Genomic DNA, 21,471 nt, shown 5'->3' on the forward strand with positions numbered 1-21,471 from the left:
TTTTCATTTGGAGGCTTATGATTCGATTTGCAACACTATTGGGGATCAAGGATTTTCGGCCGATGATGTCACATTGGTGTTATTCCAATTTTCCCTAGAAGACAAGGCTAAAAAGTGGTTCTATACATTACCTTCGGCATCTATCTATACATGGGCAGAAATGCAACAAATTTTCTTGGATGAATTTTTCACCGCTCAAAAGACGAACGATGCTAGAAAAAGTTTGAGAAGTTTTCAACAACAAACGGGTGAAATGTTTCATGAAGCATTTGAGAGGTTCAACATGATGATAAAGAATTGCCCTCATCATGGGATAGAGCTATGGGAGTTGATGAATGTCTTTCATGATGGGTTATGTTTAGAAGATGCTCGTGACTTAATGTCTGTCACAAATGGCACTTTTGGCACGAATTATGAGCATGACGATTGGGAATTCTTGGAACAAATGGCGGTCACATCAAAAAGAAAAGCTCAAGCATCAAGGAGAGCACGACCGGCCATTACCCGAACTCAAGTGCATGCGGTAGACGATGGTAATGTTCAAACTTCTAATCAAATTTATAATGTTTGTGTGCTTTGTAATGAGATAGGGCATGCGGCTGAAAATTGCCAAGGAGTGGAAGGGGAATATGAGGAGGTGAATGCATTGCAAGGGCAAGGCGGGGGTGGTAGAAATTACAACATGAATTCCAATACTTACCACCCCGGTTTACGAAATCACCCGAACTTTAGATACGGGAATTCGTCAAATCAAGCCAACTCGAACTTCGAAGGAAACCAAGGATTTCAAAGGCAATATCAAACGGGTCAAAGCTTTTCAGGTGGAAACGAAGTAATGGAGATGTTGAAGGTGATGCAAATTGAGATGCAACGAAGGAATCAACTTGATGATGCTCGCATTCAAAAAGACGAAATCTGTGATAAAGCAATTCAGTCGTTGACTACCCAAATGAGTCAACTTGCGAGTGATGTCACCTCCGATATTTGTAAATAAAGTCGTGGCGAAATTTTTCCAAAAATCTAACACTTAGAATTATTTTCACTATAAGTGTTAGAAATACTTTTCGACATGTTTTCAATATGGAAGAAAGCAAAAGGCCAACTACAAAATGACACGGTGACAAATGCCAAGAACATAAAAAGCGTAATATCAATATGGTAAGCACCGTTCCTAATAATGAAACATTTCTTACTTCTTCTTGTCAAGTGAGTGCAGGTATAGGAAGGGATGCCGAGGTTGAAATGGACAAGGAGCATGGAGCGCTAATCGTGCCTATCCGAGTGGGGAAACTAAAAATTCCTCATGCATTATTGGATTATGGGGCGAGCATGAGTGTCTTACCAGGTGACTTATATGATATGTATGATTTTGGTCCGCTTCAAGATATAGACACCATGGTGAGCTTGGCGGATGAAAGTTGGAGGTGTCCACGGGGAATGGTTAAGAATGTTATGATTCGGTTGGGAGAATTCGACTATCCGGTGGATTTTCTGGTCCTAGATTATGCCTCTACCAAATTGGCATCACAACAAAGGGTAATTTTAGGTCGACCGTTTCTTTATACGGCGAGTGCTCAAATCAACTTTAGAGACGGGATAAATACTATGACCGAAAAGAACCGTAAGTTGTACTTTGATGTTCATACTAGGGAGATTAGTTATGAACCTATTGAAGAGAAGGGTAGAGAGTCTAGTAACCATATGAAAAGTGTGCATCAGAGAATAAAAACAAAAAAACCCACCGGGGTGTGAAAAGAAGTATGAAGGTTCAAGCAGGTATGTAGTTGACTATCCACCGAATGGACATTTGATGGATGCATTTCAACCAATGACAAGCTACAGTGGGGGATGTGATAGGAACCGATCTTTGAGCCACCATAAATAGGGGTGGCATGGTCTGGCTGAAGACTCGAAACTTAGCGCTGCTCGGGAGGCAACCCGGGGTTTTATATTGATCATGTTGTGTTTATTTTTCTATGTTTCAGGGTCGTGTCGACATTCAAGTGTGGGGAAGATGTGCGGATATTTGTGTGAAGGTGGTGATAGGAAGTCGGATTGTCTACAACATCTGTTGTGTCAAACTTCACCATGTCATTGTACTCTTTCCTTAGTCTTGTTATGTTCTTTAGCTTTGAAATTTTGGTAGTTAGTTTGTTTATGTTTTGTTAAAAAAAAAAAAGTTTGAATGGGTTTTAGCGATCAATTCCTTTCAAAACCATACATTGGGGTCAATGTATCCCAAGTGTGGGGATGGGGGGAAAATTTTTGAGAATTTTAAAAATTTGTGAAACCAAACGAAAAATTGTCGAAATCGAAACACTTGATATTGTTCCACTTGACATACCGACACCCCTTTTTAGTCATTTCTTGGTGAGTGTTTGAGCCACGCATGATTATTAAAGATGCTTTCTTTGTTTTGAGTGGCGGTGTGTGTATTGTGTTAATAGAACTTGTGCATGAATGCTTGTTAAATCCTAGAGTTAGCATGCTTGTGAAAATGATAGGGATTTTTAGGTAGCCTCGTCCGAATGTGTGAGAGTGTAGGAATTGGGGGTTGGACCTCATACGTTACATATATGAGCTTGGTATTGTGAGGGGTGGGGGTTTGGTCTTTAGAAAGCCATGTTTGAGCCTTATACTATTCGGTTGTGACCCAAACCTACTTCTTACAAAAAAACTTTACCTATTGAGACGACCCGGTTTAGGAGTTTAGTTTGTGATTGTTGATATTCTTGTATATATTGTTGAGTTTTATGTGTTATAAAAAAAGAAAAAAAAGAGAAAAATATGAGAAAAATACAAAAAGAAGTATTTAGTTGCAATAGTAGTTGAGAAAGTTGATGAAGCTGTGTATATAGTTGATGTTTGCTTTGTTTAGTAGTAGAAATAAAAACCGGGTCGAATCAATGAGCTACTTTCACACTCCCACTATTTCCTACCTTTACACATAGCCCCGTTACAACCCGAATGTCCTTTTGATTCATAAGCATGCTAAATATTTGATAGGAGGAGATTTGATTTGTATACAAGCTTATTATCGCACAATCACACACATGCATTAAGTGTTTTAGCATAATGTGCTAATATTTCATGTCACCGAGAGTTGTTGTGAGGGGTGTGTCTTGTGGTATGATAAAAAGTTAGTAAAAGGACGATACATTTTAGCTTGGTTTGCATGTTGATCGCTTGTGGTTTTGAAATGGTTTTTGAATGGGTTGCTTGGGACAAGCAACGGGTAAGTGTGGGGATGTGACGGGTGGTCCGTAGGACAACCCTTCGGTGCCTTAAAAAGATTAAATTCCCATGCTTTACACGTTTAATTGTTTGAACTTGGTAACTATTAGTTGTTTGGACGTGCAGGTGCAAATGGAGCTTAAAAGGGAAGGAATTTGGAGCATCAATGAAAAAATAAAATTTTGGAATTGAAGAACTAAGAATAGCACATGATAGAGGATGAAATTACGAGAACGTGGGCGAAAACGGCGAAGAAAACGGAGTTGAAACGAGAAAGTTATGAAGAAAACAAGAAAACAAAACCTGGCGCCGCCGTAGCCTACGGCTCTGGCCGTAGGTTACGGCCCTCACTGGGTCTTCTGGTCCACCTTAGCTCAGTTCTGGCTCACCGTAAGAGTTTTATTGACCCCGTAGCCTACGGCAAGAGCCGTAGGTTACGGCTTTGACCTGCGTAAAAGTTGTAACTGCCCCATTTATTGGTATTTTATGATGTCTTTTGAGTACTTATCATTCCTAATCGGTTACACAACATTTGGGGGACGATTTTTGGTTGTTCTTGGGAGCTTGAAGACATCTTTAATCATTGTTCTTATGTTTCTAACTTATTTTGAAGATCAAGACTTTGTTATGATGTTTGTTCGGGCCATGAGTGGCTAAATACTTTGTGATCATCTTTGGTTGAAGGTTATGTAAGACTTTATGCATGAATTCCTTATTTCTAGAATAACAAACTTCATCTTTATGACTTATTTGTTATGGTGTGTGATTGATTGTTAGTAAATTGTTGATTCTTATGTGAATCTAGTTTGAAATCATACGTTCTTGGTGCCGTTGGCAATCGAGATATCATGGATAGAATTAGACTTGGGTAAGGGTTAATTGATCATCGGGTAACAACCTCACGTTCTAGGAATCTGAGTACTTAGTTCCCTTTCATCACTGCAATTAATCACACATGAACTATGTCTATGTAGTTCTTTCTAGTGGAATGATAGCATAAATGTCAAAGCAAACCGGAAACTAAAGATGGTCATTTGTCTCTAAATTGTTTACTACCCAAATTCTCATTTTGCAATTAGACTAGTAATCTTAGTTTTAAAATTCAACCAATCAAACAAACCCTTGAATTTATTTTTATTGCAATTAGTTTAATCTTAATTAACTTAGATACACTTTTAAATAACACATATTCCACAAACTCCCTGTGTTCGATACCCACTTACTGATAGTGTTGGACCTTGTGCGACCCTAAATAGTCAGTTAAGGCAGTTCATCTTCGTGTACAGAGGCGGAATCAATGTAAACAAAGTCACAACAACTTTTCCTTTCAATTTCCTTCTCTATTAATGCTTTCTGAGTAAATTTTGACAGCGTTTCGACACCTAGCACATGACCTAATTTCGCTCCAAACGTTACAAATGAAATCACACCTCAGGTATTTATAGTGCTACTGATTTCGCTCCAAATGACAGGAGCGGAATCACGTTTCAGGCGAAATCACCTGGATTGACTTGGAGCGGAATCACCTATGATAGTTTGGAGCAAAATCCCTAACTTACACATTAGGAGCGAAATTACAATAAATTTGATTTCGCTTCAAATGACACAAGTGTCATTTGGAGCGAAATCACTCACTAAAACCCTAACTTGATTTCCGTGCTCCAATCTAACCTATCTAGACCTAAGACTCTATAAAGACGTAGATAAGAGACATTCAGTGCACCAACAGACTCCCCCTTGGATGTTGACGAAGTCTTCGGCGTCGAGTCTTCAGTCTTGGTCTTTTCTCCAACTCTGTCTCCTCATTGTAAAAACTCACTTTTCACAGGTTCAGAATCTTGATCTAGTTCTATCTTCAATCTCCCCTTTGACTGTTGATCTAGAACTCTAGACTCCCCCTTTCACAGACTCCCCCTTTCGATATGCTGGGATCTAGGATCTTTATCTGGTTCAAACTTTGACTTTATAAGCCATGGAGATGATAGAATCTACAACCTGTTACTCTACCAATAACATTACAATCTATTGATTTTAACAATAAATCACAAAATTAATCAACTTTAGAAATCCACTCAAGTATTCATGTCCAAGTTAATGACCCTGATTACTCAATTAATCTACCAAGTTCAACTTAATGACCTTGGTTGATCTTTTGACAAACAAACTGATTTTGTTTAACATTTTCAAAACATTTTCCTGAAAATAACAAGCATCAAGTTAATGAACTTGTTTTGACTTTTCAACAATCCAAATTTTATCAAGATAAGCTCTCCTCATTTTCCAGTCCAGAACTTTTCCTGCATCTGCTTCAGCTTTCGAGAATCCAACGATCAACTCTCCACTTTGGTTTGTCGGAAAATAAAGCAGAAATGAAAAATTTCTTTGGATTTTTATGATGTATCTAAACTAGGAAATGAAATACAGAAACTTAAATTGCAGAATGTAAAGAAATTAAACTATTTACAATCATATTTTTGGTGAGCGTGTCAGGGAATCATATCAGCTTATCAGACAAATTACTAGTACCGTTAAGCTTTAATTCATACTCAGAATTAAACAATTCACGTTGATTGTCGATATACTGATCCATTTTAAATTTTCACACAAATTTCAATTTATTCAGGATTCGATTTAGATGTTTTATGAACTTAACTCATTCATGTGTCCCACCTCTTGAATATACTCCCGTATCCAGAATCCCAAGTATTCAATCTTACAGGTGAGTATACCACAAATGATATCTGTAAGGGGTTAAATGCAAGGGCCGTGAGAGCTCAGGTCGATACTTCCGTATACGCAGAGAGATGACGGCTTCGACTTTTCGGTGTGTCCCCTTTAGAGGATCTTTTGTTTCAATAGCACTGATTATCAATTTTATTGTTTAATCAAGTTGCTGAGGGCGATGCTATGTTTCAAGCATTTGCGGAAAGTATTATTCGGGGACTAGGTCAGAACTTCCATTCAGCAGAAGTCCCGGAATAATACCCCAGATATCACTGAGTATAAAGACCTAGTATCTCAGAATAAGAGACCTTTCAAACGAGATTTCAGGGGTTACCTATATATCCAAGTAGTGTTCCCCACGAATAAGTTTCGTTTTGAAGTTTTTGGTTTATATCCCGAATAAATCTACTAAATGTGCGAAAACCTATCGACACATCATCAGTGAGACTGTTTACGCTTTAATTATTTACAAATCTTTAGCATACTGTAACTGTCAAACTGATGTACTATCATTTTCCCTTTTTACACAAGCTCTTTTTCAGATTTTCTATTGTTTTTGAAATTTTGAAAATTTTATCATATTTTTGTATTTTTGAATTTATTTTTTTACTGTTTTTGTATTTTTCTGGAAATTTATCTACTCCCCCTAAATACCAAAACAGGTAAAAAATCGACAAACCATTGCAGATTGTTTCTCATTTTCATCCACAACAGTACCCTCATCAACGCCAATAATGCCATCCGGCACCGAAAGAAGCTTCATACCGTTCAGTTTTAAAAGATATTTAAAACGTGATTTTTCAAAAGCTTTGGTATGTAAATCAGCTTTTTGTTCGTCAGTGTGGATTTTCTCAATTCGTATCAACTTTTTCTCGAAACAATCGCGAATAAAGTGATGACGAATTTCTATATGTTTAGTTTTAGCGTGATGTACTGGATTCTTTGTTATATTAATTGCGGCCTCATTATCAACAAAAAGAGGCGTGTTAAGAAACTGCAAACCGTAGTCGCGCATCTGTTGCTGTATCCACAGGATCTGAGAGCAGCAACTGCTAGCATACACGTACTCCGCTTCACATGTAGATAGCGCCACAGACGTTTGTTTCTTACACCGCCAGGTAGCCAAGCGAGATCCAAAAAACTGGCATCCTGCAGTTGTTGATTTTGAATTGACTTTGCAGCATCCGAAATCCGAATCGGAATACCATTCGAGCGTAAAGTCACCTTTTCTAGGATACCACAACCCCAATGAAGTAGTTCCTTTCAGGTAGCGTAATATGCTCTTCACAATAATCATGTGAGAAGCTCTCGGGTTAGATTGATATCTTGCTGCGAGGCACGTTGGGTACATGATATTAGGACGTGAAGCAGTTAAGTACATCAATGAACCTATCATGGATCGATAAAACGTCTCATCAGCCCTGTCTCCGGTGAGATCTGGGTGAATCCCATGATTTGTTGCAAGTGGGGTAGCAGCTGAAGTAGAACTTGACATTCCAAATTTCTCTAGAATATCATGCACGTACTTCGTCTGGTGAATGAAGATTCCCTCAGGAAGTTGTTCAACTTGTAGTCCCAAAAAGAATTTCATCTCCCCCATTGATGACATTTCGAATTTTTGCTTCATCACTGATTCAAAATCTTTGCATAGATTCTCATTTGTTGACCCAAAAATTATATCATCCACATAAATCTGTACGATCAGAAGATGTCCGTCGACCTTTTTGGTGAAGAGAGTGGCATCCACCTTTCCATGAATGAAACTGTTGGCTAGTAGGTGTTGAGACAAAGTCTCATACCAGGCTCTCGGGGCCTGATGTAAACCATACAGCGCTTTGTCCAATAAGTAGACATTGTTCTTGTGGATTGGATCGGTAAAGCCTGGCGGCTAACCGACATAAACCTCCTCTTTAACCTTCCCATAAAGAAACGCCGATTTTACATCTAGCTGATATACTTTGAAGTTCTTCCAAGATGCAAATGCCAGGAAAATTCTGATTGCTTCTAGTCGTGCCACAGGAGCGTACACTTCAGTAAAATCAATCCCCTCATGTTGACTAAATCCCTGGACAACGAGTCGAGCCTTGTTTCGTACAACAACTCCTCGATCATCTCTCTTACACTTAAATACCCATTTTGTATTGATTTTCCTGTGACCATCCGGCAAATCCACTAGCTTCCACACTCCCAACTTTTCAAACTGACTTAACTCTTCTTGCATCGCAATGACCCAAGAGTCTTCAGTAAGCGCCTCTTTGTAAGTTCTTGGTTCGATCTGCGAAATAAAACAACTTAATGAAAATTCAGTTTGTAGAGGTGCTACTGTAGAGTAAAAACATGTAAGCCCTTGGTCAATTTGACGTCTCGTGCGAACGCCCGATTGCAACTCTCCAATGATCAACTCCTCTGGATGGTATGAAAGAGTTCGCGGCATTACTTCGTTTGGAACATCCACATCGCCTTCCAGATTAGTAACATTTTGATCTGCACCTTGTTCACTAATTTGGTTTGTTTGACTTGAATCCTGAATCTGCTCCCCCTCAGAATCTGTACCACTGTGATCAAATATCGGCATATTCTCAGCTTCTTGATTATCATTCTCTGCCGACTGATTATCTTGAGCAACTTTATTTTGTTGGACATCATCATGTTCACCAGCATTGCTAGGACCTGCTTCATCGTCATTTGAAGTTTCCCGTGGTCGTCTAGAATACTCAGCTGGGAACCTTTGCTACGACTCGTACTCTCGCAAAATATCCAACTCATCAAAGAAATCTTCTTCTTCCTCTTGTTCTTCCATCATGTCAAACGAATCCCATAACTTGTCATAATGATAACGCCATGAATCTCCTGGATTCTGCGGCGGCATAGTATAACCTTGACATTCATCATTTGCAGCTTCAATAATCCGCTTCTCACTTGGAACGAAGACACGTCGCATAGGACTTGCATAACCAACAAATATTCCCTCAATGCTCTTCGGACCAAACTTTCCATGAGGCTCTATAACAGTACAGGGTGACCCGAACGGTTCTAGATACTTCAAATTCGGTTTGCGGTTATTTATCAGCTCAAAGCATGTTTTGTTGAACTTTTTGACAGTGAGAACTCTGTTGAGCGTATAGCATGCGGCAGAAACAGCTTCAGCCCAAAAATTTATCGGTAACTTTGAATCTGCGAGCATTGTTCTAGCCGTCTCGATTAGTGTCCGGTTTTTGCGTTCTGCGACTCCATTCTGCTGCGGAGTGTACGGAGCACTAAACTCATGCAATATACCTCTTTCATCACAAAATTCTTCCATCTTACTGTTCTTGAACTCAGTAACATTATCACTTCGAATTCTTTTGATACGCCTTTGGTACAAATTCTCAATCTTCTTGAACAACGCCATCAAACTGTCAAACGTTTCATCTTTCGTCTTCAAGAAAGAAACCCACGAAAATCTGGAATAATCATCAGTAATGACCAAATAGTAGTAGTCTCCTGTAATACTTTTGACATTCACAGGACCGAATAGATCCATGTGAAGTCTTTCCAGAGGTCTTGAAACTGAATTGACTTGCTTTGTAGGGTGTGACTTTTTCTTCTGCTTGCCTTTGATACAACTAATGCACTCCCCTTCCAGATGAAAACCTTTGACATGGACACCCAACACTAAATTGTTATGAACCAAATGATTCATCTTCCGTAGGTGTATATGCCCCATCTTGCGGTGCCACAATCTCGATTCTTTCTCAGTTGCTCTAGACACAAAACAATGAGCCTGACCCGTGGTTGTAGTAGCTACGCTCATGTCCAACACGTACAGATCATTAACTCTTGGTGCCCTCATGATAATCCATTCCTCAGGGATTACAAATCCTGGCTTCAAGATCAAACATTCTTTGTCAGTGAAGTGAGTGGTATACATCCTGTCACAAATCTGCGAGATACTCAGCAGATTGTTCTCCAGCTCAGCAATGTAGTTAACTCTTTCAAACGTCACAATCCCATTGGATAACGTTCCTTCACCTACAATCCTACCACCTTGATTACCCGCGAACCCTACGTAACCTCCATTTATATTCCTCACATCATACAACAATGCAGTTTTCCCTGTCATATGTCGAGAAGCTCCACTATCCATGATCCATCTCGAAATGAGTTTTGGAAGATCCTGCACACAACACAAATTGATTTAAAAACTTCAATAAGGATGCCGATTCATGCTTCGCGAACAAGGAAGCTCCGGCAATTCAAACTACTTAGTCAAACATTGTGTCCACCCAAGCCTCATCAGTCTTGGGTGTAACCTTGGTACTTTTGACATTTGCAATTTGAATTTTAAAGTTTTCAGCCTTAAGAGGTGGAAAATTTGTATCATACTCAATCGGAATTGAATCCTCAACCTTTTTCTCCTCAGAAGTTGAAATTTTTGTCTCTGTTTTAGGTTTCCAAACTTGTTGAGATAATGCTACCCGTTTGTAAAAAATGTCATTTTTAGTTACCACTTTCTTTACGGGTTCATTTTTTACTTTGGTGTTGTCATTTTTCAAAACCTTTTTCTCAACAACCAATGGAGCTTTGCCATTAGCATCAACTTTCCATTTTTGAATCTTCACAACTTCAGTCTTAGACTTCAAGTTGGTACAATTACGAGCAATATGTCCAACCTGATTGCATCTGAAGCATGTTCGGGTGTCAGCTACCCGACTTGTGCCGTCAGACTGAGACTCTGAAGCTTTCTTCTCAAAAAATTCTTCATTTGATTTCGAAAAAATCTTTGCTTCTTCATCAGACAATGAACTTGAACTGTTCACAAACACCTTCTTTTCAACAAATTTATTGTTTTGAACATTTCTCTTTTGATAACCCTTACCACCCTGATAACCACCCGACCAGTTGTTTCGATTGTTATTATGAAAACGTGGTGGAATAACAGGTTTCTTATAGTAAGCTTTATCTTTTTCAAAATTCATTTGTCTCTTTGTTTAACTCAAACTGTTCACTTCTGACAACTCAACTTCAACCAACTTGTAAACATTTGTCCACTTTTTCACATTAACATTCTCAATGGGAAACTCAGAATCCGAAAACAACTTATCAGATCCCGACATCTTGTACATGACAAGAGTAGGTTCATCATTAAGTTGTTCTTGGACTTTTGTTTCGGAATGTTTTGTCCAAGAAAATCCATCATCTTCAGCTGAATTAGTCATCAAAACGCTTTCAGCTGTGCTTTTGACAATTTATGTCTGAACACTATCATTAGATGATGAAGAAGAAAAAGTAAGATCAATTGAATCAGGAAGTTTCACTTCATTCTCTTCTCCAATTTCAACCAACCCAGATTGCTTTTTCGAATAATTGTCAAGAACAGGTGGTGGAACTTGATGAAAACCCACCCCGGTTCCATCAGAGTAAACATCTTCGCCGGCTTTGTTTTTCCCGATGGGTTTGGGAACTATGTGTTGCAAAACAAAGCTTGCGGAGTTGTAACTCTTAAGCTTCAACTGGATTCGCTCATTTTCAATTTCAGCTTCTTGAACTTTAAGCTTTAATTTTGCGATTTCATCCAGTTGTTGGTTGGTTAATTCTTCTTTTAGTCGAAGCACTGTTTTTAGTTGAACGTTTTCTTTATATGTTTTACCGTTTCGGTCATCCTTATCTTTCATAGTGCTTTTCAATTTCTCAAACTTTTCAGTGATCTGACGATTTTCAAGAACTAACTTTTCATTTTCTTGCCTAATCCTTTCATGATCAATTTTATCATTTTCAATTTTGTTAGTTAATTCTTTTAACCGTTCAGTTGAAGCTTTAACCCTTTTATCACGATCAAGAATTTGATCTTCAACGCTTCTGACTCTCGCAGTCAAATCTTCAACCTTCTTACCGTATCGATAAGTGACTGTGTTACAAACTTTGCATTCCTTGATGCAATTTTTGCAAACAACATCACCATTGACTTTTTTACCTGACTCAGTTGTTGACATGTTTGAACTGACCTGGCCTTTAGACTCAGAGACGGATTTAGAATCTACCTCAAGCGCCATAGCTGCCAGCACCTTGTCAGCCATTTTTCCAAAATTTTCAGCATTCAACTCCTGCGTCGTGTCAATGATCCCAGTGTCAATCTTCTTTGACTTCTCTTCTTCTATCTCTTTCTTCTCTTTCTCCTTCTCTTCTTTCTCTTTCTCATCTCCACTTCCCCACCATTTTTTCTGCCAATACTCATCTTCGTCTTTAAACTCTTCGATTATAGTTTCCACATCAAGAGTTTTATGGTCAACAGCGATGTTTCCATATGGATCAAGATAACATTCCCTATCTGGATCCCATCTCTTAGCTCTTACTGCTTCATTAAAAATACCAGCTAATCTGACCAATCTGTTCGAGGCCAACGACCTTCTGTAAATGTACTTTTGTTCTTCGGTTCTGTTGTCTTTCCAAGGAATAGGTTCTGTCTTTGCCATGAATGCATATCCAACCGCATCCTCCTCAAGTAACAACTCACTCCAGTTGTAGCCTTCATCGTCGTGAATTACTGCAAGAGCTCTAGACTTCTCTTTGTTCTCCTCCAGCTGCTTCAATCTTGGCGGCTCTGATTTATTCTAATGATAAATTGCCTTCTTGTAGTAATCTTCTCTGAACGGGTTCTCAGATTCATCAGCATACGCGTTTCTGCATTCACGCTTAAAGTGACCTTTCTGTTTGCATTTAAAGCACGTCACTTTACTCTTGTCAAAGCCCAATTTGGTAGAAGGTCCACCAATTGACTTCCTCCCTGTGATCTCCATGAAACACTGTGCACGACGAACTGCACTGGCCATACACCATCTTATGTCGATCAGTTCCATCTCCTCAGGATCTATCTGATCATAATCTTCTTTCGTCAAGTTGGTGTTGCCAATCTTCCCTGCTACAAGACCTTCATAAGATTCTATCACCGACGCTAAGAAAACCATCTGTTGTTTAGCAGACTCCTCGCTAAAATTCTGAGCATTCTTTAAGTCTATAGCGATGTTGCATAGAAATAAGTTCTTTGCATCAGACTGGTTTGAATTTGATGAAGATCCACTGTGATAACCACTATGATATCCACTGCTTTGACTTTCTTTGTTTGTTGTGGAGATCTTCTCAGCAGAAAACACAGTCTTGGGAGATGTGTTCTTTGGCATCATGCTTTTTGGATAATACAAATCCAAGTTCTGCTGATACGATGAGTGATTGACTTTGTGTGTCTTCTTTAGCTCTAGCTCATGACTTTCAAGTCTCTCAATCAACAGATCCACTGTAAGCTCTGCAGGCTTGATCGTATTCTTCAGCATTAACGCATAATACTGCCAATCCACCTCGTCTGGCAATGAATCAAACAGCTTGTCGACTAACTCTTCTTGAGAATAGAAAATTCCATTTCTTGCCAGTTCCAGCTTTAGATGCCCAAACCTCTCAATTATTTTACAAACAGACTCATTCTTTAAACACCCAAACAAATCAAACTCTTTTCTAAGTAGTTTCTTTTTGTTTTTCACAATTTCTGTACTTCCTAAACATTTGGTTTTCAACTTATCCCAGAGATCTTTAGCAGTAGAGTACTCGATCAAAGATATTATATCTTCACGAACGGATTGAAACAGCAACGCAACACACTTCTGCTCAGCAACAAACGATTCTATCTCCTCAGGTGAAGTTAAACTTTCCCCACTTTTGCCTCCATCCTGGTATCCTTTTTTTAGATTCTTCCAGCTGGGAAAAGCAAAGGCTTTCAACCAATCTTCGAACTTCTTGGCCCATCGGCTATATTCCTCAATAGCCATCAATTTTGGTGGTTTGTTGTAAGTTCCGAAAGCACCTTCAACTTCCAAAGCATCCGATAGCTTTTTCTTTGTATTTGGAGGATTCTCATTCGTGTTTTTTGAAGAAGTATCGTCTCCAGAATTTCCAGCAAACGCATACATATCGCTAAACGGGTTCATGAAAAGATCATCCATCTTGAAAGTACCTGAAAAATCAGCAAACACTTAGAAAATTTTCAAAGTTTTGAAAAACAGTGATTTCGAGCGAAATCAGCTTTTTGAGCGAAATCAATCAAGATCAGTTTGAGCGAAATCAGATGTATACTGATTTCGAGCGGAATCAAAAAGTAGGTTTCGAGCGAAATCAGAAATGATTGATTTCGAGCGAAATCAGAAAATGTCTTACGAGCGAAATCTGAAACTTATGTCCCTACGAGCGAAATCAGAACTTCTCTTCGAGCGAAATCAGGTTTCGCTCCAAATGACCATGTGAATTTCGAGCGAAATTAGCCTTTTCAAGCGAAATTAGCGATTGTCTTTACGAGCGAAATCAGGTTTTTAGGCAATTTTAACCAATTTTAATCCGAATTTTAACCTGATTCTTTCTAGGCTTTGTTAATTCTATGTTTTACACAATATACTCGAAATTCAGGTCATTTCAACCGTTGGAACTAGTTCAAATCAGAAAAGTATGAGAAGAAGAGAGTAGAAATAAGAAAATCCGGTAGAATCAAGCTGCTAGGGTATGAACTCCTCGTCCTGTGCTCTGATACCACTTGTTGGACCGTGTGCGACCCTAAATAGTCAATTAAGGCAGTTCATCTTCGTGTACAGAGGCGGAATCAATGTAAACAAAGTCACAACAGCTTTTCCTTTCAATTTCCTTCTCTGTTAATGCTTTCTGAGTAAATTTTGACAGCGTTTCGACACCTAGCACATGACCTAATTTCGCTCCAAACGTTACAAATGAAATCACATCTCAGGTATTTATAGTGCTATTGATTTCGCTCCAAATGATAGGAGGAATCACGTTTCGGGCGAAATCACCTGGATTGATTTGGAGCGGAATCACCTATGATAGTTTGGAGCGAAATCCCTAACTTACACATTAGGAGCGAAATCACTCACTATAACCCTAACTTGATTTCCGTGCTCCAATCTAACCTATCTAGACCTAAGACTCGATAAAGACGTAGATAACAGACATTCAGTGCACCAACAGCTAGCTAATTAGTTGTATTTGGATTAAATTTGATTGTGACCACGACATCAGGCCAGTTGTTGTAATGTTGCTATTTGTAGCCTTCTTTCATGCTTTAATGTTCAAGTAATAGTGTTGAATCTTTAATGGAAACTATTTTTGTGTGCCTGATAAGGTTGTCATTCTTTTATATGTCTTTTCTCATTGCTTAGGAAATTGTAATTGCCCTGATGATGTTTTAAAACTATAGTTTGTCCTTGATAAGGTTTGTCTTTATATGTCTTTTGTTGTTGCTTATGTTTTGGTGGTTTGTCATGTGAGTTTACATGGCATAAATCATATCAATCTCCATATTCTCATATAAATTTGGTTTTTTAACTTAGATTTCTACTTTCAAAATTGCATGGGAAGCAATTGCACAAGCTTTAGTGATCTAGATTTTAGAAAACTTTGAAGGGACATTGAGAGTAATTGAGATCAACTTAAAAAAGAAATCTTAAAGTGATGGACTTTGGTGTTCATGTTTACATTGAATCATATTTTGGATTTTTCCCGCCAATAATACATATATTCAAGTAGAGAAGGTATGACATGATGTTGACTTTATTTATATCCAAAGTAAATATTACATGGTGTTAATATAATAATAGAAATCTATATTTTGTAGTTCACCCGTATAACATGCACACTTGGATGCTTTTAATGCCTATTCTTACATGAAAGTTATAGGTGATAAAGCTTTTGAATGATGAATCCGTGTTACAACTAAAACTTATGGTGGTGAACAACAAAATTCACAATTTGTGACTTCAAGTTGAAGTCTAGAAATGGAAATCTCATAGAATAGTTGATATCGGCCTAAAACACGGTAGAGACCTCTAGGACGTTAACTGAAGAAAAATCGAGTAATTCATTAGGGAATCCAGTTTGCATCTAAAACCTACAATAATCGACCATAAGATTGAAATTATATGACTTTAATTGGAAGTCTACAAAATAAATTTGGTATGTATATATTGTCGTAATTTTAAATTACTTTTTAACTTATATAATTTGTATAAATACTAGCTTTTACATCGTTAATATGTTCACATGAATTTGGATTTTTGGATATTTTAACCTAAATGGGTTTGGCCTTTTGTTTTTTAGAACTTCTATTCCCTTGGCGTCTTCTTTGATAGTTTGATTCTTTAAGAATCATGGTTGATGTATGGTTATGAACATTTGATGATATGGTAATTTCCTAGCATGTTTGTATCACTGACGCACAATGCAAAGTCAAGTGAAAACACTACAAGTTTCATATTTTGCAACTTAAAATGGAACTCCAAGAAACGGATTTCACACTTGCTTTGCATGGATGATCAATGGAGGCTAAGAGCATCTCCCACAACACATTCGTATATAACTTTTGGTATTGCATAATGTGTTTAGGGTTTAGGATTTACAAGCGTTTATCTAATGTCATATGTTTTGATTTCTTTATCTTTTGTTTGTCTCTCACATTTTGTAGACATTGACGGCATTATAAACACATTCTAAATTATCGGTTTATGTATATAGTAGAGAGTTCAAATGAGAAGAATTTTTTTGTAAGAATAAAAAAGAACAAACTTCAACCAATAATAATGCTTCATTTAATTTTTGTATTTAATATGGGTGTAAGGGTATATTGGTAAAATTAGATAGATCATTAATTCTTAGTCTTCCTTTTTAATAGCTCACTAAATTAAATTTGTAACTTATTTAAAAAAATATATATTTTCAAAGAAGAAAAAAATTAATTTAAAGTGTAGGATAAATTATGAGGTGTGTAGGATGAATTACGAGTTGTGTAAGATAAATTTCAGTATGTGTAGGATAAATTTCAAAAACGTGTAGGATAAATTTTGATGTGTCTAGGCAAAAATTTTAGTGTGTAGGATGATACTCTTTATGACTAATTAATTAGTCAAAAATAATAATAAAAGAGATGAGAGAAAAACTATTTAATGTTTTACAATTGTACCCTTTATTCTTTTTCTTCTCAATTTATTTTTCTTCTCAAATGAATCTCCCCCTATGTATATAATATGCTATAATTCAATGTTATGTATCTTACCGTCTATTTGAATTAACTAAAAAAGCGTTACACCGCCTTAACCCTTTCCTTCGTCTTTAGGTTGTTATAGATGACGCATGAGCTAACGTGTGTAATAGGCTATAGTTTTCTTTGGGTTACTTAAAAAAAACATTACACCACCGCAACACGCTACATGTAAATTACTAGTTTCTTATCAAATCTTTGAACTAAAAAAAATGATAAGAGTATATTCATAAAATACTAAACTTTATCTCCAATTAATTATTCTCTTTCCAATTAATTAGTTTAAACATATTATCCTATACATATAAAAAATTTATCCTATACTTTCGAAAACAAACATTATTACTCTCTCATCTCTTTTTAAAATTTGTTGAAGTTTATCTTACACATATCTAAACGTATCTTACACATATCATACACAATTTGTTGAAACAAACTTACACACCTCATTTTTACCTACACAGATTATTAGTTCCTTTTATTTTTATAAAAAAAAAATTACAGATGTAGGTTCCAAATATATTGATACATAGTTTTAATAGATTTTGGTGTATTTTTGGTTTAATTATGCATTTATATATCTTATCAAGTTTCCGTGTCAAAGCTGCTTACGAAACCAAAAATACCTTTTTTAAACCAACTATGTTTTCGTTAAAATTTATATGGTCATGTTCAGAAACAAATAAATAAACAAAACTTTTAGTTTTTTAAAACTAACGTGCACAAGTTATTTCGTTAGCTCAATGGTTAATTGTTGTTGTCTCATGAGCTTGAGCTTGCTCACGCTCAGCTTGGTCACGGACTCTCAGGAGTGAAGTGTTTGCATGAATGTGAGCTGATGTGGCACCCTTTTCTCTCACTCACGCTCACGGTACATTACGTATGGTCTTAAGACCATGTGTAGTGGTCAAGCCTCATGGAACCCCATGGGGGTTATGTGACAAGTGGCAAAATGTATTAAAAAGAAGGGTTATGTAGTGGAGTTATATCCCTTTAATTGTATGTATATATATGTGTATGTGAGAGAAACCATTCTACAGTGCCATTATGTTCATCGCGGCCCTCCTCATTTTCAACCCATAGCGCCGGAAAAGGGGGGGGGGGGTGTTCCTTGGTGCTATGGGGCGCGATCGTCAACATGGATCCCCCATGACGCTCCAGTACGCATGGGTCTAAGGGTTGTTTTTAATTAATATGAGCTTTGAAAAGTGTCCCACACAAACAAAATTAATTTGGAGCATCATGTAATGATGGAAATGGTTCTTGGTAAGTTATCAAGTCGGCAAATTGGTCCAAGTAACCATACATGTTTTTTATTGGTTGGGCTGATCCGGTTTGTTTGTTAGTTTGGCTAGTATTAGTTTGTAAAACCGTTAGTCCCATAACTGCTTTTGGTTGTTTGGGCTGGTAGGTTCTGGTCAATAGTTTGGTTTTGTTTGAAAACTTTTCTTAGTTCTAACTATCACCTAATTAACTTGAACTTTTAGGGCCCCTTAGGCATGTTGCCTAGTGATCAAGAGGGTTTTTCTTTTGTGGAGTGACCCAAGTTCAAATCTTGGGGTGGGGGAGTAATTTTGGAGTGTAACCTTTGCTCTTAAAAAACAACTTGAACTTTTAGGGATTTGAATCTACATCACATTTGTGAGGGAAATTATCAATATTACTAGACCACTAGGATATGGTCTATCATAGTTCGATTAGCATAGGTAATAGGTTTATGAAATTGGTAAGCCTAGCTAGTTTATCGGTTAGACTTAGACCAACGATGGACGTAGATTTCAGGGGCTTTGTGTAACTAGTAAAATTAGGCCCTTATAATAGAAACTTATATATATAAACAAAATTCATTTATCCGACAATATTTTTTATAAGTAAAACTAGATAGACCTAACCTTGTACATGCACATGTACCTTACCATAATCAAACCTTAAGAAGCTTGCTATGTTCAATCCATATACATGTATGCACATCACAATCCTTCAGGGTCCAAAGATACATTGATCATTCATTGAACTTGAGAAACACAAATTTTCAGTCCATTACAATTCTCACCTCACTTGTGTTGTGAAATTTTCCCCTTTCTTCTCTCCATGTAAAAAAACGCAGCCAATGAACCAACCGAGAAAAACGAAAAGCAAACAGATGCAACATCAATTGAGGCATGACGACCTGTGATCGCATGGATTGTAAATAAATCAAAAGTCTTGCTGTGATCCGTGTTCTGGCCATATGCCACCACAACTTCTTGACCATCATACGCGTAGACTCGCACAAAAAACTTAGCTGAAGGGATGTCTCTTTCAACTTTCCAAATGAATGAATTGTTTGAAGGGTTGTATGGCCTTGCAACAATCGTGTGTTGACATGTTTTGTCCTTCTTTAGGTCGTCCACTGTCTTCCGCCATGGCCGGTCCTTTTGGCTCTCCGGTGCATAGCATAGTTTGAGTTTTACGGTCTTGTAGGTCGAGTCTGTTCCCGGTGGGAAAGTCTGGTTAAATTCCCATTTTATTGTGAGTTCATCTTCCCCAGCTTTTAGTACTGCAAGATTCAGATTCAGTTAGAGAAACTAGTAAAAGTTTGAGTCTTGTTGCATACCCAAGTGGAAAAACTTGATCGGATTGCCATAGCAAAAAAAGCAATTTATCATTACAATCATTTCAACGGGCGGTGGAACAAGAACCTTTTACGCTACTAGAAAACTAGCTCATCTCATAAGCCAAAATTTGTCGGAAACGCCTATAAAACGGTCATTTTCAACAAATTATGACAAAAATGATTTTGTTGGAAAAAAGTTTAGGGGCATCATAAAGTTTTCTTCTCTACTGACTAGCAACTATTTTTTTATGCTAAAATGCTATTATATAAAAATTAAATAGATTCCAGTGTGCCCAGAGTTAGCGAACCCTCTTGACCCTCTGGTTCACTCTCTGGTTTCAACTACTCAATCAACAGCTTACAGCTTACAACCCCCCCCCCCCCCTCTCTCTTCTAGTATGTGATTTTCTTGCAAAAATATGTAGTATTCAAGCATTTTTCAAAGGACAAATATAACTTTTTGTCTTTGAGAGAGAGATACCATGGCCTAGCGGAGATGAAGCTGAGACTATAAGTGTCTTATGAAGAGAAGAGAAGGTGACACCATAGCAACTTGCAGCAAAACAGGATAACATAAGATAACCAACAAGAAAAACAGCAGGAAACTCCATTGATGAGTTGAGGTTTTGAAGCTCGAAGTCAAAGAAATTCACTTATAGTTCAAGACCTACACTTTGTAGCTCCTATATATACACACTCATGTAAGCATATAGTCATATATCCGAAATGATAAAGAAAGTTGGAAAATCATCTAATATTTGACTTTAAGTGTCATATTAAGAAGTTACTTTTCAATTTAAAAAAAAAATGGACAAATTATTCCGTATATAATTTTACAACTTTTTTGTGCATTATTGTACATTGTGCTTTGGGTCTTTTTCAAAAAAAAAGTTGATTTTTTACTTTTAACCTAAAGGTTTTTACTTTTTACAATTTTCACCCTACATAATTTGTTTTTTCAACATTAACCCAAAACTTTTTATTATTTGCAATTTAACTTCATAACTTTTGTTACTTATACTTTTCATCTTTCGCAAATTTTCGTTTTACGTATAGTTCTAAATTTTTTGAGTTAATACGACGCAATGTGCATGTGTGGTTCAACGTTTTTACCTCTATTTTTCCATGTTTGACAGGTTTGTCGCAACACGCATATCATAGGTCGAGTCAGTGTTGGTGGTCGATGACGGTTGTGTGACATTAGTATTATTTGACACCGTTTTACGCCCCGCCGCAACGCGGGGTGTGCTTTAGGGGGTTTTTAAAGAAAAATGGTTATGCATATGGTTGTCGTAACGTTGGCTTTGGGGGTTTTCCAAAAAAATTGATTTTTTTTTACTTTTCACCCAAAAGTATTTCATAAATTACTTTTAACTCAAAACTATTTGTTTTTTTTACTTTTAACCCAAAACTTTTTATATTTTGTAATCTATCCTCATAACTTTTTTTTACTCTCAACTTTGGTCCTTTATAGTTTTGATTTTCCGCAAATTTTTCGCTTTATGCTTGGTTCTAAATTTTGTGACTAACACATCGCAACGTGCGCCTTTGGTTTAACGTTTTTACGTTTCGATCTAAATTTTGCGAGTTAACACGACGCAACGTGCGTGTGTGGGTGAACGTTTTTACATCGTCTATTTTTCTCCGTTTGACAGGTTTAACATAACGTGTGGGTCCTAAATTGACTTATTTATAACTAAAGAATCTCCGTCGCATTGCGGCGGGTTGTAATCCTAGTTAGAAATTAAAAAAAAGAAAAAGAACCAATCAAAGGTCATTTAGTTCTTGTTTTATTTCATTTAGAAATAAACACAATTTTTTTGGAAAACCCATTTACGGTGCCTACAAGTTACCA

At 37.2% G+C, this 21,471-nt stretch overlaps 1 protein-coding gene and 1 non-coding gene across 2 annotated transcripts; both read right to left on the bottom strand.

Moving 5' to 3' along the window:
* Positions 1 to 209: 209 nt before the first annotated feature.
* LOC118492705 lies at positions 210 to 315 on the bottom strand. The gene has a single exon (XR_004894707.1). It is a non-coding gene; the product is annotated as a small nucleolar RNA R71 (small nucleolar RNA).
* Positions 316 to 18,850: 18,535 nt separating this feature from the next.
* Positions 18,851 to 20,282, bottom strand: LOC110941817 (high-affinity nitrate transporter 3.1). The gene is made up of 2 exons (XM_022183493.2): positions 20,098 to 20,282; positions 18,851 to 19,559 (listed from the first exon to the last, which is right to left on the bottom strand). Exons 1-2 carry the CDS (start codon positions 20,225 to 20,227, stop codon positions 19,075 to 19,077), a joined length of 615 nt encoding a protein of 204 aa, XP_022039185.1. The 5' UTR covers positions 20,228 to 20,282; the 3' UTR covers positions 18,851 to 19,074.
* Positions 20,283 to 21,471: the final 1,189 nt, after the last annotated feature.

This window comes from Helianthus annuus, chromosome 5 (assembly GCF_002127325.2).
Source record: "Helianthus annuus cultivar XRQ/B chromosome 5, HanXRQr2.0-SUNRISE, whole genome shotgun sequence".
NCBI classification, from domain to species: Eukaryota; Viridiplantae; Streptophyta; class Magnoliopsida; order Asterales; family Asteraceae; genus Helianthus; species Helianthus annuus.